This window comes from Gekko japonicus, unplaced genomic scaffold, assembly GCF_001447785.1.
Source record: "Gekko japonicus isolate JY-2015 unplaced genomic scaffold, Gekko_japonicus_V1.1 scaffold114, whole genome shotgun sequence".
NCBI lineage: Eukaryota > Metazoa > Chordata > Lepidosauria > Squamata > Gekkonidae > Gekko > Gekko japonicus.
In genome coordinates this window covers 392,420-410,574 of record NW_015173125.1, presented here as the reverse complement: position 1 = coordinate 410,574, position 18,155 = coordinate 392,420, and the positions used below count along the sequence as shown (strand labels likewise).

General features: G+C 42.7%; 1 protein-coding gene across 3 annotated transcripts in view; it reads left to right on the top strand.

Moving 5' to 3' along the window:
* The window catches only part of PHACTR2 (phosphatase and actin regulator 2), an 89,529-nt gene extending 73,647 nt beyond the window's left edge, over window positions 1-15,882 (top strand). For all 3 annotated transcript variants that reach the window (XM_015421998.1, XM_015421997.1, XM_015421996.1), the window contains 4 exons: window positions 2,536-2,597; window positions 5,889-6,026; window positions 11,392-11,468; window positions 13,356-15,882. In XM_015421998.1, coding sequence (XP_015277484.1) covers window positions 2,536-2,597; window positions 5,889-6,026; window positions 11,392-11,468; window positions 13,356-13,371 — 293 coding nt within the window. In that variant the 3' untranslated portion in view covers window positions 13,372-15,882. The remainder of the gene's footprint in view (window positions 1-2,535; window positions 2,598-5,888; window positions 6,027-11,391; window positions 11,469-13,355) is intronic.
* Window positions 15,883-18,155: the final 2,273 nt, after the last annotated feature.

The following is an 18,155-nucleotide window of genomic DNA, read 5'->3' as shown; positions in this document are numbered from 1 at the left end:
TAGTAATGAAGCAAAATGATTATTTAATTATACTTGATAAAATCACAACACAAATTGTTGCATGTGAATATGACATGTTTTAATCCTGAAATAATGATATAAATTATAGGTAATACTTGTTCATTCTCATAAATGTAGATGAATGGTTATCCACAATTATAAATATCTAAGGCGCTTTACATGGTATTTTTCCATGTGGGCTTATTTCCGTGTGGGCAGTTTTCCTGTGAGCATTTATGTTCATGAGGTTTTTTCTGTGGGCTTCTTTCCTGTGGGCTTTTTTCATAGAATCGAATTGCAGCTATTGGTTGTGGTGAAGAAAGTGCAAGCCCACTTTAGTAAAAGCACATCTCAACCCAGATGAATTCTCTTTCACATTGTCAGTAGACTATGTTGATTGTAGGAAGTATCCTCTGATGCTGGTTCCTCAACAATGACAACAAGTGCCCTAGTCTAAAACCAAACATTTTATTTTATATTTTACTTTATTGCTTCACCTGCCTCCATCCAGAACCAGGGTGAGATGTAAACATTTTATCCAGCCAATAATGTCAGAGTTACAAGGTACATCTGGCCTACTGTGGTTAATCAAAACAGTTCCCATCATGAATATTGAGAGTTGGAAGCAACTGGGAATTATTAGTGTTAGATTACCATTCTGAAGATACTTTTACAAACATGAAATAACTGCATCAATTGTGAGATATCCTAAACTGTTAACCAGCCTTCCATGAGGTAGACTAGATTGGGTTTGAGATTGTTTTACAAAGTGTATATGAACTTTGTTGCTCATGTTTTGGGATTGCTAGCTTCTGTTTTTTGTTTTATGATTTTGTTTTATGAGTTGTAGTTTTTATGTTACAAATCTCCTTAGGAGCGCTTTTGTTGGTATGATTTTACACACACAAATAGATTAGGACACAGTTTAAGAGTCAGAAAACTTTAAACACCTGTCTGAAATGTACCACCTTTTGTATCTGGCTGGTAGCAACCAAAGGAAGAAGGAGGTTTATTTTACATTTCTAGCATTCAAGAAGGAGGGTCGAGTAGTTCTGCCAAACCTGTTGCAGTGGCTTCCAGTGAGCAGACAGCCCAGTGATATTGACATAGTTTAATATATAATGACAAATCATGGCTTGTTAGGAATAGGTCTGGATGATCCTCTGACTTGCATGTCTACTTTCTCCACCCTTCATATGTGCCTCAATAATAAAAGACTTCCACTTTTGCTGGAAACCAGATTTTGTGGTTTCATCTGAAACATGAATGATTATTTTTCCCCTCTCCCCTACAAACATGAGTTAAAATTCTGATTTGTAAAGAAAAAATCATAATTTGTAGTCAGAAGTAGCCACAGACCGGCAGCAATGTTCCCTCTAAGCTGTGGAGTCTTGTGAGCCAAAAATTCTACTTTGTGAGCTACTGGCATTAAAGTTGTGAGCAGGCAATTTGGCTACTGCATAAGTCAGTTTGCCTTGGAGTCATTCTTCCTGAGCTATGACAAAAATCTGTGAGCTGGAGGCTAAAAAACTGTGAGCTAGCTCACCCTAACTCAGCTTAGAGGGAACATTGACCGGCAGCGAGCAAGCCCAAGGAGCTACCGAGCCTCATACTCCTAAAGTGACAATCCATGATTTGTCATTACGTGTGAACTGTGCTATTGTGTCCAACCCTTCTCCCCCTCCTCAGATGCCTGGCAAGAGCCTTCCCTGCTCCTTCTGCTGCCAAAGTGACTGAAGGAGGAAAGAGTTGTTGTTGTACCTGTGTAGCAGTATCTAATGCAGTCATGAACCAGCCGGACTGGAGGCTGTTGCATAGGTGATACAGTGCAGCCTCACCTCTCTTTGGTTCCCAGTCTCTCGTAACAGAGAGCCTCTTCCCCCTCCAGTTCCTACCCAGTTTGTCCCAGCCAACAGCAGATTCAGCTGATATTGTGACTGACTTGAACCTGCTTGGCTCAGTCTATTGCTCCTCCTAGCTGCGTTGTTCCAGTCACTTTATGATAATGAGCACAATTTCCAGGCCAGCCATACATGGTCCTATCCTCAATTGCCTGATTAACTGAGCTAAGAGAGGATAGTGTCTTCTGAGTGTATAGCTTTCTTGCCCAGTGGTGTGAAAGCAAGCACAGATACTGTCAAAAAACACACCAGAGCTTTCAGCTAGAAGCATTCTAGGCCCGGGGTGGCATGGGAGTCAGGAAAGGTAAGACTGAATAAAGGGAGAAACGGAAGGCTACTGTTCACCCAAAGTCAAAGGTTAGATTGTAAATGCAGATATTTGTCTTGTGGTTTTGAGGCTTGGAAATGACAGTGAGCATCCTATCTCTGTTCCTTGTATGTTAGGATGACTAAGGAATACTGCAGGAATTAAAAGGAAGAATGGAGGGGAAAAATTTATAATGCATAAACTGGAGTGAGCTAGAATTACAACCATTGATTATTTGTATTTCTGCTATATTGACCACATACATCTGTCATATAATTAACGCACCTTTTACAACTTGTGCTGTCTTTTCCCTCCATCTAAAAACAGAGAAGAATGAAGAAGAGGAACAAGAAGCTAAAAGAGAACTAAAGCGCAGTCTCAGCAGAAAGGTATGCCACATGTCTTGCGTGTGAGCACAGTACAGATAGAAACTGGACTCGTGCACCTGCTTTCTATCACTGCAAGCTGGCTTTTTAAAACTTAACTGCATTGCAGTCGAGCATCAAGGAGTTCAGCTTGTGTTCTTCCCTGTTTACCACATATATCTGGCAATACTAAACAATCCAGTTTGCTAGATGCATGATAGTTATTAATTGGAATAGGTGCCACAGGACCTATGCAGTGGAACCGTAAACACATCGTCATATGACATCACCCTGAGGATCTTGTTCATATGCTTTGTAGAAGCAGTGCCATAGTTAGTGGGAGATATATTTTATGTAACTTTCCTATAAATACATGGTGGCTTATGTCAGCCACAGCTATCCATCCTCGGAAACTTATGTTTTCCTTTCTTAAACAAAGATATAATTTACCCTACTTCCACTTTCCCTCATGTGTGTCTGACCACATTATTTTTCACCTAGAAAATGGCATGCCACATAGAACCTCCATTGACACACCTGAAATTTGGGGGAGTGTTGAAATTTGCTGGGATTTTGGAAAAGGAACTGCTCCAGAAGGAAGTGCATCCTGGTGTATCTGCACGCTGCTATTTGCATGCCGTAGTTCCCTGAACCAAAGAGTTCGTATCAGCGTCAAGGGTGCTGCGCTCTCCAAGCTGCTAGCTTCTCTGAAGTTGACTGATATTTTTGAAGTATTCAGATGTGCTGTCTTGTACAAAATAATGGTAGTGATTAAGAACTAGAATGGAAATTGAGAAGAGTCCCGAGGGCAAAACAATGAGAAACGTGGTGCTGCTGCCACTTCGGGTCTCTTTATACCCACACATCAGGATGTGATTTTCCATTTTAATTTCAGTTTTTTTATCATTATTATGTGTGTTTGTGTCGTTCTTGTATTTGTTTTTGCTTCTACCAGTTTCAGTTAAAAACACATCTTGCAATAATTCCTTTATTTACTATCCAATTGAGATGGCATTCTTAGGTACTGTACCTCTTGCACAAGGAATCTTCCCTACCAAATTTCAGCAATGTCAGAAAAGGCCCTAGTTTTATAGACAACTAACCAAAAGGCTCAGTGATCTACAGAAAAGTTGTATGTGGTGTGTTTTTATTTATTTATTTATTTATTTATGAGAAGCATCCCGCCCTACCCCACAAGCAGGGTCAGAGCGGGTTACAATGTAAAATCCAATAAAATCCTAAATTTCTACTGCCAACTGTATCTCCAAGGGGATTCTGCCATAGCAGAACAGTCAGAAGAAGACATTTGGCACCCCCACCAGGCAGGCTGCTGAACAGAGAGGGTATGTGCACTCCACTCGTGATTGGTCGCCAACCGGTCGATAGCAGGTGGCTGGTAGCTTGTTGTCAGCTAATAATCGCTCATGGTGGGAGTCCCCCTCTCATGTGCTCCAGAAGAGCAGCCTCACGTCTTCTGCTTCTCAGCTGGGCCCTGAGGCTCCACAAAGCTAGGCTACAGATGAGTACTGGGCAGCCTCCACATAGGCTCTGCCCTCTGCCTTTTTACCCATTTGCAGTGTCTTCCTGAGGCAGCATGGGAAAGAGAGTGATGGCATGGGGCATGGGGCCACACAAGTCCCAGCCTCGAAGCCACATCAGGGGAGGTGCCCGGCTGTGCTGTGGGCCAGCACAAAGCAGGACCACAAGCTCCACAGTTCCAGCCAGTTCCACAACTAGGAATTTGGAGCTGGAGCAGGGCATCCCCCAGTGTGTGTGCATGCCCGCTTTTTACCGCCTTCCTTCCTTCTTCCCAGGGAGAAGCAGAGTGTGCTGCTGCACAGCTCCATTGTGCCAAGCTCCACAGTGAGGCTTTCATTGCCAGAAGTGTGGGGCTTTGCGGGAGGACAAAGCAATATGGTTGCCCACTGTGGCAGCTCCCCGACAGTGGGAGGAGAAGCACACTGGGAAGGAAAATTCACCAGTGCCGATACTCCCCACCACCTCCCTGTTAAATAGGTCTTCGGCTCTGTACCCCCTCTGGAATAGCTCTACCAGCAAAAAGGCTGGCTACCCCTGTATTGGAGGAAAGGGGACGGAGGGAAAACTTGCACAATAGCTAAATAGCAGACATGAGAAATAACCAAAAATGTCCAGTTTAAAGTGAATTGGCCAAGCTCAGAGAGAGTAACTTGCAGGGAATTCAGTATGCTATTTACATGGAATCAAGAGAGCCCTTTCCAGTGGGATAGTAATGGTGGAGAGGAAAACTGTGGAAAGAAAGACATTTCAACAGTTCTCTTCCATTATAAGATGGGTTTAACAGTTGGAAGTTTTGATGTCAGTTTTGTATCCGCTGATCTCTCCTGTCTTGTTCCTTCTCCCTCTTCCTTGAACTGAAATCAGCCCTCTGGGAACCAGGGAAACAAATGGTGTTTGTTCCTGCATAGAGACTAACATTTGTTTTTATTTCTGTAAGGGCTTTTTTTCATTAACTTAGAAAATATGATTTGAAGCCATGGTTTTGGCTGTCGTATCTAAAATAGGCCATTCAGTCAACTGGGCAGCACGTAAAATGATATTTGGGGGGGGGGGGAAATGGAGAATACACTGCTGTTCTTTCCGCCACAATGCTATGGTATGTTCAGCAAGATGTGAAGTCACTACACTGTCTGCTTCCCTGCTGTCAACAGCCAATTAAGTAATGGGGGGGGGTCCTGGAGAGTGAGCATGTTACATCATGTGTTATGTTTAAAATAATAGTGGGAGGCGATGGAAAGAGGCAGAGTGGTGGCAGCTCTTCTTCTGCCCTGAGTGTTTTCCACAGTTCCCAGCAGGTTGCAGAACCTCCTTGGCAAAGCCCTGGCCTGCAGTAGATTGACAACTACCTTGACAGCTCAGTTAAGTTTCAACCCTATAGGTATCCATATAAAACCCTATAGGTGCCATATAAAAACCATAGTTAGCTAGCAATTGCTGCAAAGGGGAAAGAATCAGAGTGGACGCAGGGGAGGGGACGATATACGCTTGTGTCCTGCTCATATGATGCCGAATAGGTGCTACATGTGAACCAAGCCTAAGTCTTCGCAGTAAAGAATTCAGCACATACATGTTATTTTAGATCTTTAGGCCTGGTCAGATTTTATAATCTAGTGAGAAATCAGGTTATGGTATATTCTGTTCTTGGTTAGTACTCCCAAATTGATTTCTTTTTTAGACATTTACAAGTGACATTCTTTCTTTAAAATTCTATTCAAGGTAACTACATGCCCTCCGTTTTCCTTTGGATTATAACATTTACACTTACCCTTTTTATAGCTGAGTCTGAGACCAACAGTGGCTGAACTTCAAGCTAGGAGAATCTTACGTTTTAATGAGTACGTGGGAGTGATGGATTCTCCAGATTATGACCGTCGTGCCGACAAGCCCTGGGCAAGGTTAACACCTGCAGACAAGGCAAGAGACAAATACTTGTTTTAAGAGCAACTTTATATCTCTAAGGTTCACTGTTATTTGTAGCAGAAACTCCTGCCAGTGCATGCAACTGTTGTCCCTCTCAGCCATGATAGAGCATATTCATTGGCAAGGAAATGTACACTTAATCTGGCTTTTGAACATTGACTGTTTCCTTAGCAGTCTTTCTCTCATGGCATTTCATTCAAATGGGAGTGCCACAGGCATCTGTCTGTTGGACAAAGATTAGGCAATGATGTACAAGAAAGGTATGAATGCTAGTCAGGGCCTTTTTTGTAGAAAAAGCCCAGCAGGAACTTATTAGCATAATAGGCCACACCCAACAGCAGAAAGCAGAAACACATTAGCATATTAGGCCACACCCCTGACAGAGCAGCTCATTAGCATATTAGGCCACACACCCCCACATTACCAGAAGTGTGGTCATCCAGCCACACCCACCTTTTGCTTCTTATTCTGTTTACCTTGTTTGTTGTCAAAACCCAGGGCTTTTTTGTAGCAGGAACTCCTTTGCATGTTAGGCCACACACCCCTAATGTAGCCAATCCTAATGAGTTTCTGCTGTTGGGTGTGGCCTATTATGCTAATGGGTTCCTGCTGGGCGTGGCCAACTCGGGAGCCAGCTGGAACTCCGTTCCTGTGCGTTCCTGCCCAAAAATAGCCCTGGTGCTAGTATGATACCCTGTTCACAGTCTCTGGCCGCTGTTTGTGATCTCCTGTTCCTGCCCAGAGATAGGGCTTTGTTTGGAAGAAGCAAGTTATAGCCATCCAGGAAGATCTCACAGACCCTTCAGTATCACTCTGCTTTTCCTCTTGCCTGTCCTTGAACCTGGATGGCCCAGGGTAGCCTGATCTCGTCAGATCCTGAAAGCTAAGCAGGGTCAGCCTTGGCGAGTATTTGGAAGGGCAACCTCCAAGGGATACCAGGGTTGTGACGGCAATACCTTGGTTGTGATGGCAAGGAATACCAGGGTCGTGATGGCAGGCAATGGCAAACCACCTCTGAAATGTCTCTTGCCTTAAAAACAAGTCTAGCTCGCCACCTAGTGGTGCATAGCCCTAAAGAGCTAGAACTTGTGGCTGCTAGACACAATCTTAGGATCGCCTGGCTATACTACATACAATGCCATACCATAATTATTACTATTCCACTTGCCTGCCCTCTCTGAACTTTGATACTTTAGAACAGTGGTTCTCAACCTTTTATAACTTATGTCCCACCACTCACTCTGTCAAAGAACCTGGGTCCCACTGGGATAGAAACAAAAAGCCTACTTTTTCCAAGAAGGACATTTATATGACTACAGGCATTCTGTTATTGTATTTATCATTATGGTAAGCTTTAAGGGCATACAGTGGATAATCCCTGGCTGATAGGTAGGAAGAAGCATATCAAAGACTTGCTAGGAGCAGGGGAAAATAGGGGATTAGGAGAAACACCAAGTGTCCAAAATCACTGCTAGCATGCCAGAAGGTCACAGATGGATAATCCGTGGCAGGTAGGGTTGGCATGACACAGCATGTAACTCTTGCAAGTGGACATGTGGATTGAGGGAGAGTGAATTCTTAGTAACTGGTATGAACACTGTGTCCCCCACCAATAGTACGTGTACTACTGCTTGAGAACCACTGTTTTTGAAGACCCAGGAAGATGGGACTCTTTCTCGTCCACTTGTTTTTTTTGTTTTTTGCCTGTGTGGAGAACTGGGAGATTTCAGCTAGGTTGTTCTGGTTCTGAACTATCTACAGCTAACACCAAAAGTAGACATCATGGCTGCCAAGTAGTGCCTCCAAAAGCAGTAGTTCTTCTTGTTCTCTCAAGGGCAGGTCTCAGGAGAGCTCTCTCAGCCCCACCTACCTCACTTGAGTGTGTGTTGTAGAGGGGGGGGAAGGAAAGGAGATTGTAAGCCGCTCTGAGACGTCTTCGGGTAGTGAAGGGTGCGGGGTATAAATCCAATCTCTTTCTCTTCTTTGCCCCACAGCATTTGTGTAAAGCAACTGCATGGAATTTATTTATATAGATACTAGGAAAAAGGTCCGTTGTAGAAATAAATACAACGGTCTCTAGAAAGAGGCTCTGGGTGGGTGCCCTGGCCTTGGACACCCAGTGTGAATTTGCTGTGGTGACTTCAGCAGTGTATAATGACAGAGTCCACCATTTTCTACAGAGAAACTGATCTCTGCTACCTAAAGAACAGTTGTAATTTTGAGTGATCTCCAGCCCTCACCTGGAGATTGGCAATGATGGTTCCACAGAAGAGAATAGTTGGTTTGGCTTTGTACCTGTCCGAGGTCCCACGCCTCCTGAAACCTCACCCTCTCCAGGCTCCATCCCTCACATCTCTAGGAATTTCCCACCTGGAGTTGGCAACCCTATCTCCTTCCCAGCCAATCATCAACCTACCTTTATTTCCCCCTCACTCTTCAGCTTTCCACCCCCCACACACCTGCAGCCTCTCCCGTGCTCTGAAGCCCTGACTGCTACGTCACATTGGCTGTCATACGGGGACCATCTCAGCAGCATATAAGGATACAGAGCCCACCATTTTCTCCAGGGGAACTGATCTCTGCCATCTGGAAAGCAGTTGTAATTTTGAGTGATCTCCAGCCCTCACCTGGAAATTGGACACATTTTACCTCAGAACAGCAAACTGTTTAGAATGTTAGAGGCAAAAACCAATCAAGTCGCATATGCAAACGACCTCTGTGTTCTGAGGCAAAGGCCAATGAGGCTGCATATGCAAATAACCTCTGTGTTCTGACTGGTTATGGGGGGGGGGAGGAACAGCAAACTGTTTAGAATGTTGGAGGCGAGACTCAAGCAATGCAGCCAGTGGATAGGGACAGATTCTGAGTGACACACCAGGACACCAACCAATTCCGGAGCGTGTGAAATGTTCTAGAGAAGTGCCACCACCATTCGGCTTTTATTTATAAGGGAGATTTGTTCCCTACTTTTCTCCCCAGCAGGGATCCAAAATGGCTTACCATGTTGTTCTCCTCTCCTCCATTTTTTCTTTACAACAACAAACCTGCAAGGTAGTTTAGGCTGAAAGAGTGACTGGGCCAAGGGCACACAGCTGGCTTCCATGGCAGAACTGAGATTCAACCTAGGTCTGTCGGATCTTAGTTCAGCACTCAAACCACTATACAATTCTGGCTCCCTCCACTTCATTGTAAGACTACTTGCAGGATATAAGGAAACATTTTAAACAGTGACAGTATAACAGTGCTTCTTAGAACAAAGTTTGAGTCCAGTGGCACCTTTAAGACCAACAAAGTTTTATTCAAGGTATGCACTTTCGTGTGCACACACACTTCCTCAGATGCAATGAAATGGAAGTTACCAGTCCATACATATAAGGCAGAGGTTGAATAGCAAATTAGCATACAACATAATGAAAATGTTTTAACAGATGCAAACAGGAATAAGAAGCTAGGTTTACAAGGTCACCATTGTTTGGATTTAATTCCAGGGGGGGAAAGTGAAGCAAATAAATATGTCAAAATTGGAGATAGATGTGTAAATGTGGCATTCTTAATTGTGGAAGTGCTAACAGTAATTAACTAAGATGTTGTTGTTATGCTCCATCTGTCTGCTCTCAAGCATGGAGGTAACTAATAGCATGTTTTTCTTTGAGGTGGGGTGATTTGTAGTGCAGTGTTATGTCTCCTCTATTAACAGACCAGAGAAATGCATTCCACTATACTATTCTAATATTCATTGCATTACATTACAATCACTATTCTAATCTACTATTCCAGATAAGAAATACACTAAAATAAAGAGGATCTAGAGCCCTTCTTGATGAGAATACAGATGTAAGGACTGAATTAATTTAGCATATGTAGTGAGATAAGACACCAGTATCCCTGTTAAGTCCTGGGGTGTTGAATAATGTTTCATGTTTTGCATTACTAACTATTACTAGGGAAAAGAGGAGGAGATCCAAGTCTAGTACTTTTGGCTGCAAACATGTTGTTCCAGTAGAACAGGATGATGGCTGTAGCAGGCCATAACTGTTTACTCTTCCCACTAGTGCAACCCCATGCTTAGAGATCACCACCCCAAGGACTAAGGGAAAAAATCATCTGCTACAACAGAAGGCTATGGTCTGAGATGTCATTGTAGCAACATTGACATAATATTTGTGTTGTGCTGTCATTCTGCCCTGCACTGAAAGATGTGTGCTTCTAATGAGACGCTTTTTATAATGGATTATTGAGAGATATTAGTGATTTTTAAAAAAAAAAACCAGGAGCAGCTAAAAGCAGTGATTATTCTAAACTAAGAGTATTTGTGCTAATACCTTTGAGTGTGTGTAGACAGACAGCCTTTTAAAGAAATTACTGTAGAATAAATGAAGAGAGCACAAACTGACTTCTGTCTTTGTCCAATTTCAGTGTTCATTATCCATGTACAGTACTCTAAATTACTGCTGTGCTTTAATATCTGTAGGCCTGTAATGTCTAAACATTTTGTCTATTCTTACATAAAACTAATATTAGAGCTAATTTCTAGATGAAAATAATTTGTTCTGTATGCCTAAAAGTTTGTCTTCTGGAAGTAGAGGCAGGAATCCTGCAGCTTGCCCAATTGCTAAGCATTAGTCATCCACCCCTCCTGGCCTGTAGGCTGCAATAATCTCCTCTGCCTATGTACATTAAACAGGTGGCTGCTTTGAGTGAAAAACTATTTTTCTGCAACTGCCCTCCCCGGCTTTTCCTACTAGTGCCATTTCCGATGGTTTTGGTCTTTATTACAGTAATTTATAATGCTGTTTGGAAAAGGACATGGGAAAATAATTCTCTTAGAATATGGGAAAGGAAATGAACTCTGAAAGAAAAAGATTACAAGGGTTATTGTTACTGCAATTTACAGAAGGCTACTTTCTACATTTATTTAAGTAAATATTGGGGAGAGGGGTCTTGTTGTGTGCCATGTCCTGTGTGTTATCAGAGTAGAAGGTGGGAAGTGTTGGGCCATGTGCCCACTTTGAGGATATAAGTCAGTGGAGATTGTGAGGTCACCTCTGTGGTAACCTAACTGCACCTTTTCTAGATGAAATTATGTATCCTCTTGTATTATGAGATGGTTGGAACAAAAGCAGCACCAGGGGCACTTACATATTGAATAAGCGTACATACACACATATTCATACATGCGAATGAACTGGGAAAAGAATATCTCAGAAAATATAAGAGGTCTTACAGTAAAATCCATAAAAATTAGAACACTGCTCATAAAATATATCCTGTTCGTAGCATCTTCTTTGTGGGGAAAAGCAATACTATTATTACTTCCGTTTAAGAACTGTCTGATCTCATGTTGTTTGGTTTAAATTAGGCAGCAATACGGAAAGAATTAAATGAATTTAAAAGCACGGAAATGGAAGTACATGAAGAGAGCCGACAGTTTACAAGGTACGGAAATAAAGCTTTAGATTTGTAGACAACATCATTCTTCTTGCATGCCTAGGGACTTCTAGAATTAGATCTTGTTTAAGCAAGTGAGTTATTTAAGCAAATAGGACTAAGCTAATCACTGATAACTGGTTTACTATCGGATGAAGATCAGACTATACAAGATCAGGAGAACTCAACAACCATATAAAACTTCCTTATGCCATATCAGCACATTGGTCCATCTAGCTCAGCATCATTTGCTCTGATTTGGAGAATTCATGATTGGCTGGTGGGCTGTTCTAGGGCAGGGGGGGGTGGCACAGGTGGTGCAAGCATGTCATACGGCCTTAGATTAAAATAACCATCTGTATATGCATTACATAGTTCTTGCATTGCATTGTTAAATCACTTCAAGCATAATCTAAACATAATGTTCCCATTAAGGTTGCCAGGTCCCTCCAGGTCACCAGTGGGCAGTAGGGGGTACGCAGGGCTCTTTTTGTAGAAAAAGCCCAGCAGGAACTCATTAGCATAACAGGCCACACACAACAGCAGAAACTCATTAGCGTAACAGGCCACACCCCTGACAGCACAGCTCATTAGCACATTAGGCCACACACCCCCACATTACCAGAAGTGTGGTCATCCAGCCACACCCATCTTTTGCTTCTTATTCTGTTTACCTTGTTTGTTGTCAAAACCCAGGGCTTTTTTGTAGCAGGAACTCCTTTGCATGTTAGGCCACACACCCCTAATGTAGCCAATCCTAATGAGTTTCTGCTGTTGGGTGTGGCCTATTATGCTAATGAGTTCCTGCTGGGCGTGGCCAACTTGGGAGCCAGCCGGAACTCCGTTCCTGTGCGTTCCTGCCCAAAAATAGCCCTGGGGGTACAGTTGCCAGCTCCAGGTTGGGAAGCTACTGGAGATTTGGGGGGGGTGCCTGGGGAGGGGCAGGGACCTCAGTGGGGCACAACGGCATAGATCCCACACTCGAAAGCATCCCTTTTCTCGAGAGGAACTAATGTCTGTAGTCTGGAGATGAGCTGTAATTCTGGGGCTGGCATCTCTCGTTCCCATCAAGATATTTTTTTAGGGGATCGAACTAAATTACAAGTTTTAAACCATTTTTTAAAAAATGAAGCAACCACTCACATTTCATTTTTTAATCCCTGTATTCATTAAGACCACTATTCCACATCCAACAGTAACGTGGAGAACAAAGGAGCAACTACATTTTCTCAGCCATTCAGGCTTAAACATGCTTGAAATATGTCTTCAGGCTATTTATGAAGAAGACCATTCAAGATTCATTAGTCAATTACTATTCCCATTGACATTTGTTAAAAGAAGTCATATTTTAAAACCATCACTATTTTACTTATTGTCTGCAAAAAGACACTAATGCTGCTTGCACTGCCCTAGTGAAATTGGTGATTTGCTTCTGTGCCGCTCACCATTTCTGAGATTTTTAGAGATTGGAGAGCAGTGGGTGAATAATTCTAAAATCCAATCTGAAATATTTTTATTTTTGCTAAATGCAGCTTTCCATGTTACAAGCTGACTATAAAGCTACTTACAGAAAACTATTCAGCATCAAATTCTGATTAATAATAATAATAATGTTAAATCCAATAACCCAACTGGATGAAGGGGGGGGTCAGAGTCCTGAGAAACTTCATGATCAGAGATAGGACTGTAGAACTGGGTATGGAAGGTGTTTGGATGTGGTCTTGGTCTGATCAGTGAAATGGGACTTTGGCCTATTAAAATAGCAAGTCCGGGAAGGGGGGGCGGGGGGAGAACCTTTCTTTAGAAAATGCTAATGCAGCATGTTCTGATTCAACTGTAGCAACAATGGATGAAGAGACAAATACAGATAAATCTACATGTTTTACCCAACTGCAGGTTTCACCGTCCATAATTGTTTGAAAATAGTCTGTAGTCTAGATGTGAAAATCTTTCCTGGGGATAGCAGAGCATCCTGAAGAACTGAGAGTGCTTGGGACCTGGAATGACTGCCTGAAATCACTGAAGAATGTGGCCCTCATGTTTAACAATGACTTGGAAGTAATACTGGGGAGTAATGTGGATGTGGCAATATCATAAAAGAAGAAGTGGCCTAGCAACCCTCTTATTCAAAGCCAAAATCTCTTCTCATTAGCTGTTTGCCAGAAAAGAAGAGCAGAAGATCATTGTTGTCAGGAAGTAGTAATAATTCACTTTTTGGGGGGGGAGAATAGTCTACTTGTCAGCCAACACAGAATGAACGAAATTAATAGCATTCTTCATGGAAGCAACTTCATGCTATATTTAGACTTTGGAACTTCTTGACTTCTTGAAAATGCAAATTCATGAATGTCAGCAATTCTATAAGTGTCCGTTCCAGAATACTCAGCTTGTGATATCCAGGTGGAAAACCACCGAAGACTTCTTTTCAACAGAGCTTACAGAGCAGGAATTTAGCATAGGATCACTGAAAGTTTCAGTAATTACTTTAAGAACAATTCATAGGTGTATCTACAAATTATCCTGCTTGTCAAAAGTACATTGAGCTTGCAGTCTTGATCATGGGTTTATGTAAGTGCTTAGAGGTATGTCAGTAGAACCTTCAGGCAGGTAACTGCTGGATTGCAACACACATATATGTTTTATTTAAAAACTTATTTTAAAGGAAAACTTCAGGCCCCCCTTCCATGATCATGTATCAGTTTGGGTAATATAGTTAGGGAAGACAGTAAGTAAGTAACAGAAAGATTCAGGCTTTGAAATGCTTTAAAAGCTGCTTTTCAGGTCACAACAATCATGATGACTTCTAATCATTCTTAGGCAGACAGTACCGACAATCAGATTTTGAAGCCAAAATCAGAAATGAAAGTAAGTGATTATCAAATAGTTCTGGACTGCAGCTAATAATGGCTTAATTTGGACGTAAAGCCATGGCTTACTAAGGTTAGTTTGTGAAACCAGGACAATCACTCAAGTATCGGTTTGCCTTGACAAGCGCTGGTTTCATTTCCTTCTCTATAGCCTGAAGGGTCGTCACTGAAGAACAAGCCAAAACATTTAACAAGACATCACTCAAAACAATAGTTAAGAACTGTGGTTACTAAACCAAGGAGATCCTTCTTTGACAGACCCTAACAAACCATAGTTACTGGAGTGGTCTGCATTCAGTCACACTAACTATAGTTATTTAAAACCATGGTTCTGTGTGATGTCTGAACTGAGACTATATACCGGGGGTGGGGGGGAGTAGCTCAAGCTTCTTTGGGTCTGGAGACTCTATCTGACCCTTCAAAGTTGTGCAGCTGCATGCTGCTGCCATGCGCCTACACACTAGTGTTTGGCTGCTCCAAAGCAGAAGAGGGGAGGGATATTTTTCCAGGGGAAAAGCATTGGCTGTCTGCCTAGATCCTGTGGGCACCATATTGCCTACCCCTTTAGGACTAACTGAAGAGGAAAAAAATATCACGCGCAAAATCCGTCCCTGTATGAGAATTGTGCCTGCACACAGAAGGTCAACATAGGGAATAACAGAACCTCTTCTTCCTCACGGCCCCATCTTGGTGTAGACATACAAGCATTACACCAGAACAGCCTGTAGCACCTGGATGTGCCTGCCATCTATCCCACCATCCTCTGTTCAGTTAAGTTGAGGAAAAACCTAGATGAATATGGGAGAAAGACAAAGATCATCCATTCCAGTAAGGCCTGGCACACTACATATCCTTGTGCACGTGACTTGAAAAGGTGGAGGCAGTAGCAGGGGAGGGCATCAGCCTCTTTGCCTCCAGGGCAACTGGTTGGCCGCTGTGTGAGAATGCTGGACTAGAAGGACCACTGGTCTGATCCAGCAGGCTCTTCTTATGTTACTAACTGGGCTCTGTTGTTGGCCTGTGGTGATCTCCTGGTAGGCACTGTGACCACACACAGGGAGGGACTGTGTTCTGCGTACCAATAAATCCTCAAGGGCATTGTGAAGACTCCAAAAAGTCCTTGGAATCTACAGCCTGTATCTGTTGTGTGAATAATATGAAGCGAATTGTCTACTTTTATACTATCTTGTGATTGTATTTGTGAATACTTAGTTGAGTTTAAATAGTATGAGGTGATGTGAAAAACAATATGTACTTTTATTACATTGGCCCTAAGAATGGTGGCTTGTTATAAGCCCATTACATTGTTTACACGAAAAATGACTTATCTTAGCACTTATTTATCCTTTTAATGTACACAGTGAAATTTCTGGGCCTGAAATACTCAAGGGCATGTATTGCAGTATTACAATATATATGTGCTATTTATCCTTTTTAAAGTATGTATATACTACAGTTTATTTTTGTCCATGTGCCCTTTTTAGTTCTTAATTATAAAGTATATGTATTTTTTTCAGGTAATAAATGGTCTCTATGGTGATTTTTTTTTTTTACCCTCAGAACTTGTGTTTTATTCTTTTGGCTTTAGTTACAAAATGAAAAATGATCAGAAGTGTTGTTTTTTTTTTAAGTAAAAATACAATGAGTAGCTGCTAATGTGGGGCTGGATCCTACACACTGCAAATAGGTCGAGATTATGGAAGGGATCTTTGCCATTTTCCATTGCATCATCCTGTATCCTTGGAAAAGCCACTCTTGAAGAGACCCTTTGGAAATTGCGTGGATGCAGTATGGGAGTGAGGGAGAAGAAAAGAAGAACTGTCAAGAACCACTTCCATTCCACTCTTGTGCAAGCTCTTGTCACATTCACACAACTTGCATAAGAGGAAGGCAAAACAATTTCTGCAGGTTCCCCAGTGTTGTTACATCCCTTGAGGCACATTCCATCCCATTCCTAAAGGCTCCTCCCTTACTTTTCCTGTGGACATAAGGGTTTGCTATAGGAAGAGGCATGTAGTAGAACCACTTCTGGAAACTTGCTGTATATGCAGCCTATAAACTCCACCCACTGCTACATCTTTGTTTTGGTAAATTAAGAGCCTCACTAATGTTCAGCATGTTGGGTAGAAACAAAAATACTAGTCACAAAATCAGCAATATCCTGAAACAGCCAAGTATCCCCTGTACTAAATAAAAATAGCCAGTATCCTGTCTCTTCAGTGTAATATGTAATATGTTAAGTGTAATATGTTAAGAAAGAGTGAAATTTGTTTTGTAATGCTACCACATTATAACATCGCAGTAATCAGCTAATATATCCTCAAGTTCTCTCATCTGAGCAAAATGCAGGAGGCCTTGAGCTACGGCTACGCAGCTGTATAACAAGCTGAAATTAGGAGGTGGAATTTTCTCCATTATTGAGTCTCCTACAAAAAAGTTCTTCATCAACTGATTACTGCTTGGTTAACCAAATTGTAGCAAAAGAAGATGCAGATTTGCTTCTCCTGCTATGACCCTGTTCTCCATCTCCTGTCTTCTGCAACAAATAGAGAGCTTATTTTCTAGCTGCTTAGTATATTATTATCCTGTCCATCCTCCAAGGAATTCAGGGGAAGATACATAGTTCTAGGGTTACTAACTTTTCAATCTTTGCTAACTTTTTTGGAGAGCCAGCATAGTGTAGTGGTTAAGAGCGGAGAGCTCTAATCTGGAAAAATGGGTTTGATTCCCCACTCCTCCACATTAAGCCTGTTGGGTGACTTTGGGCCAGTTACAGTTCTTTTGAAACTCTCTCAGCCTAGGGTTGCCAGGTCCCCTCATCACTCTGGCAGGGGGGGATTGGGGGGCATTCAGGGGGTGGGCAGGGATACTCCCAAACCGTGGCCACCCCTCCCTTCAGCTCTTCAGCTGGTCTTCAGCTAATCGGCAGGGAGCACGTGGCCCACCAATCAGCTGGAGAGCCCTTTAAATATTTCAGCAGTGAGGAAGAGGGGCTGCCACCAGCCGCAGCTCCACTCGCAAAAAGATCCTTGATCCTTTAAAGGGTCTTTTTGTGGGTGGGGGCCATGGCACATGGGACTGGTTTCCCAGTGGCAATTCACCGCTTGGGATTCAGGCCCACGCACCGCCACCTTACTTGCTACAGGGCTCACAGCGAGCAGAGTGACATTGTGGACCAGAATCTCAAGCGGTGAATTGCCGCTGGGAAATCAGCCCTGTGTATTGCAGCCCCCATCCCACTCACAAAAAGACTCTTTAAAGGGTCTTTTTCTGAGCAAAGCTGTGGCCGGTGACAGGCCCTCTCCCTCCTTGCTGAAAGATTTAAAGGGCCCTCCAGCTGATCAGCAGGCCACATGCTCCCCACCAATCAGCTTAAGCCCTTTAAAACTCTGCAGGAGGGGAGGGAGAGGAGTGGCCATGGTTTGGGGCGGGGCTACCCCCTGCTGTCTGGCAGTGAATTGGAGCCCCTAGAAGCAGGGGAACCCCCACCTGGACTTGGGGGCTAGCAACCCTATCTCAGCCCCACCTACCTCACAAGGTGACTGTTGTGAGGAGAGAAAGATAAGGAGACTCCTTAAGGTAGAAAAAAGCACAGTATAAAAACCAACTCTTTCTTCTAAATAAGACTGTTTAGCTGTTCCTTTAATATCAGTTTGATCTGCAGCAATCATCAGGTGATGTTATCTAGCCCCATGCTATGAAAAGATAAAACTGCACATATCTGCATGTTAAACCTCTTTGGGGGACATTTTTTCCAGGCCAGCTGGCAACCTTAATGATTGTCCTCTATCTTCACAACAACCCTATGAGGTAGGTTAATCTAAGAAAG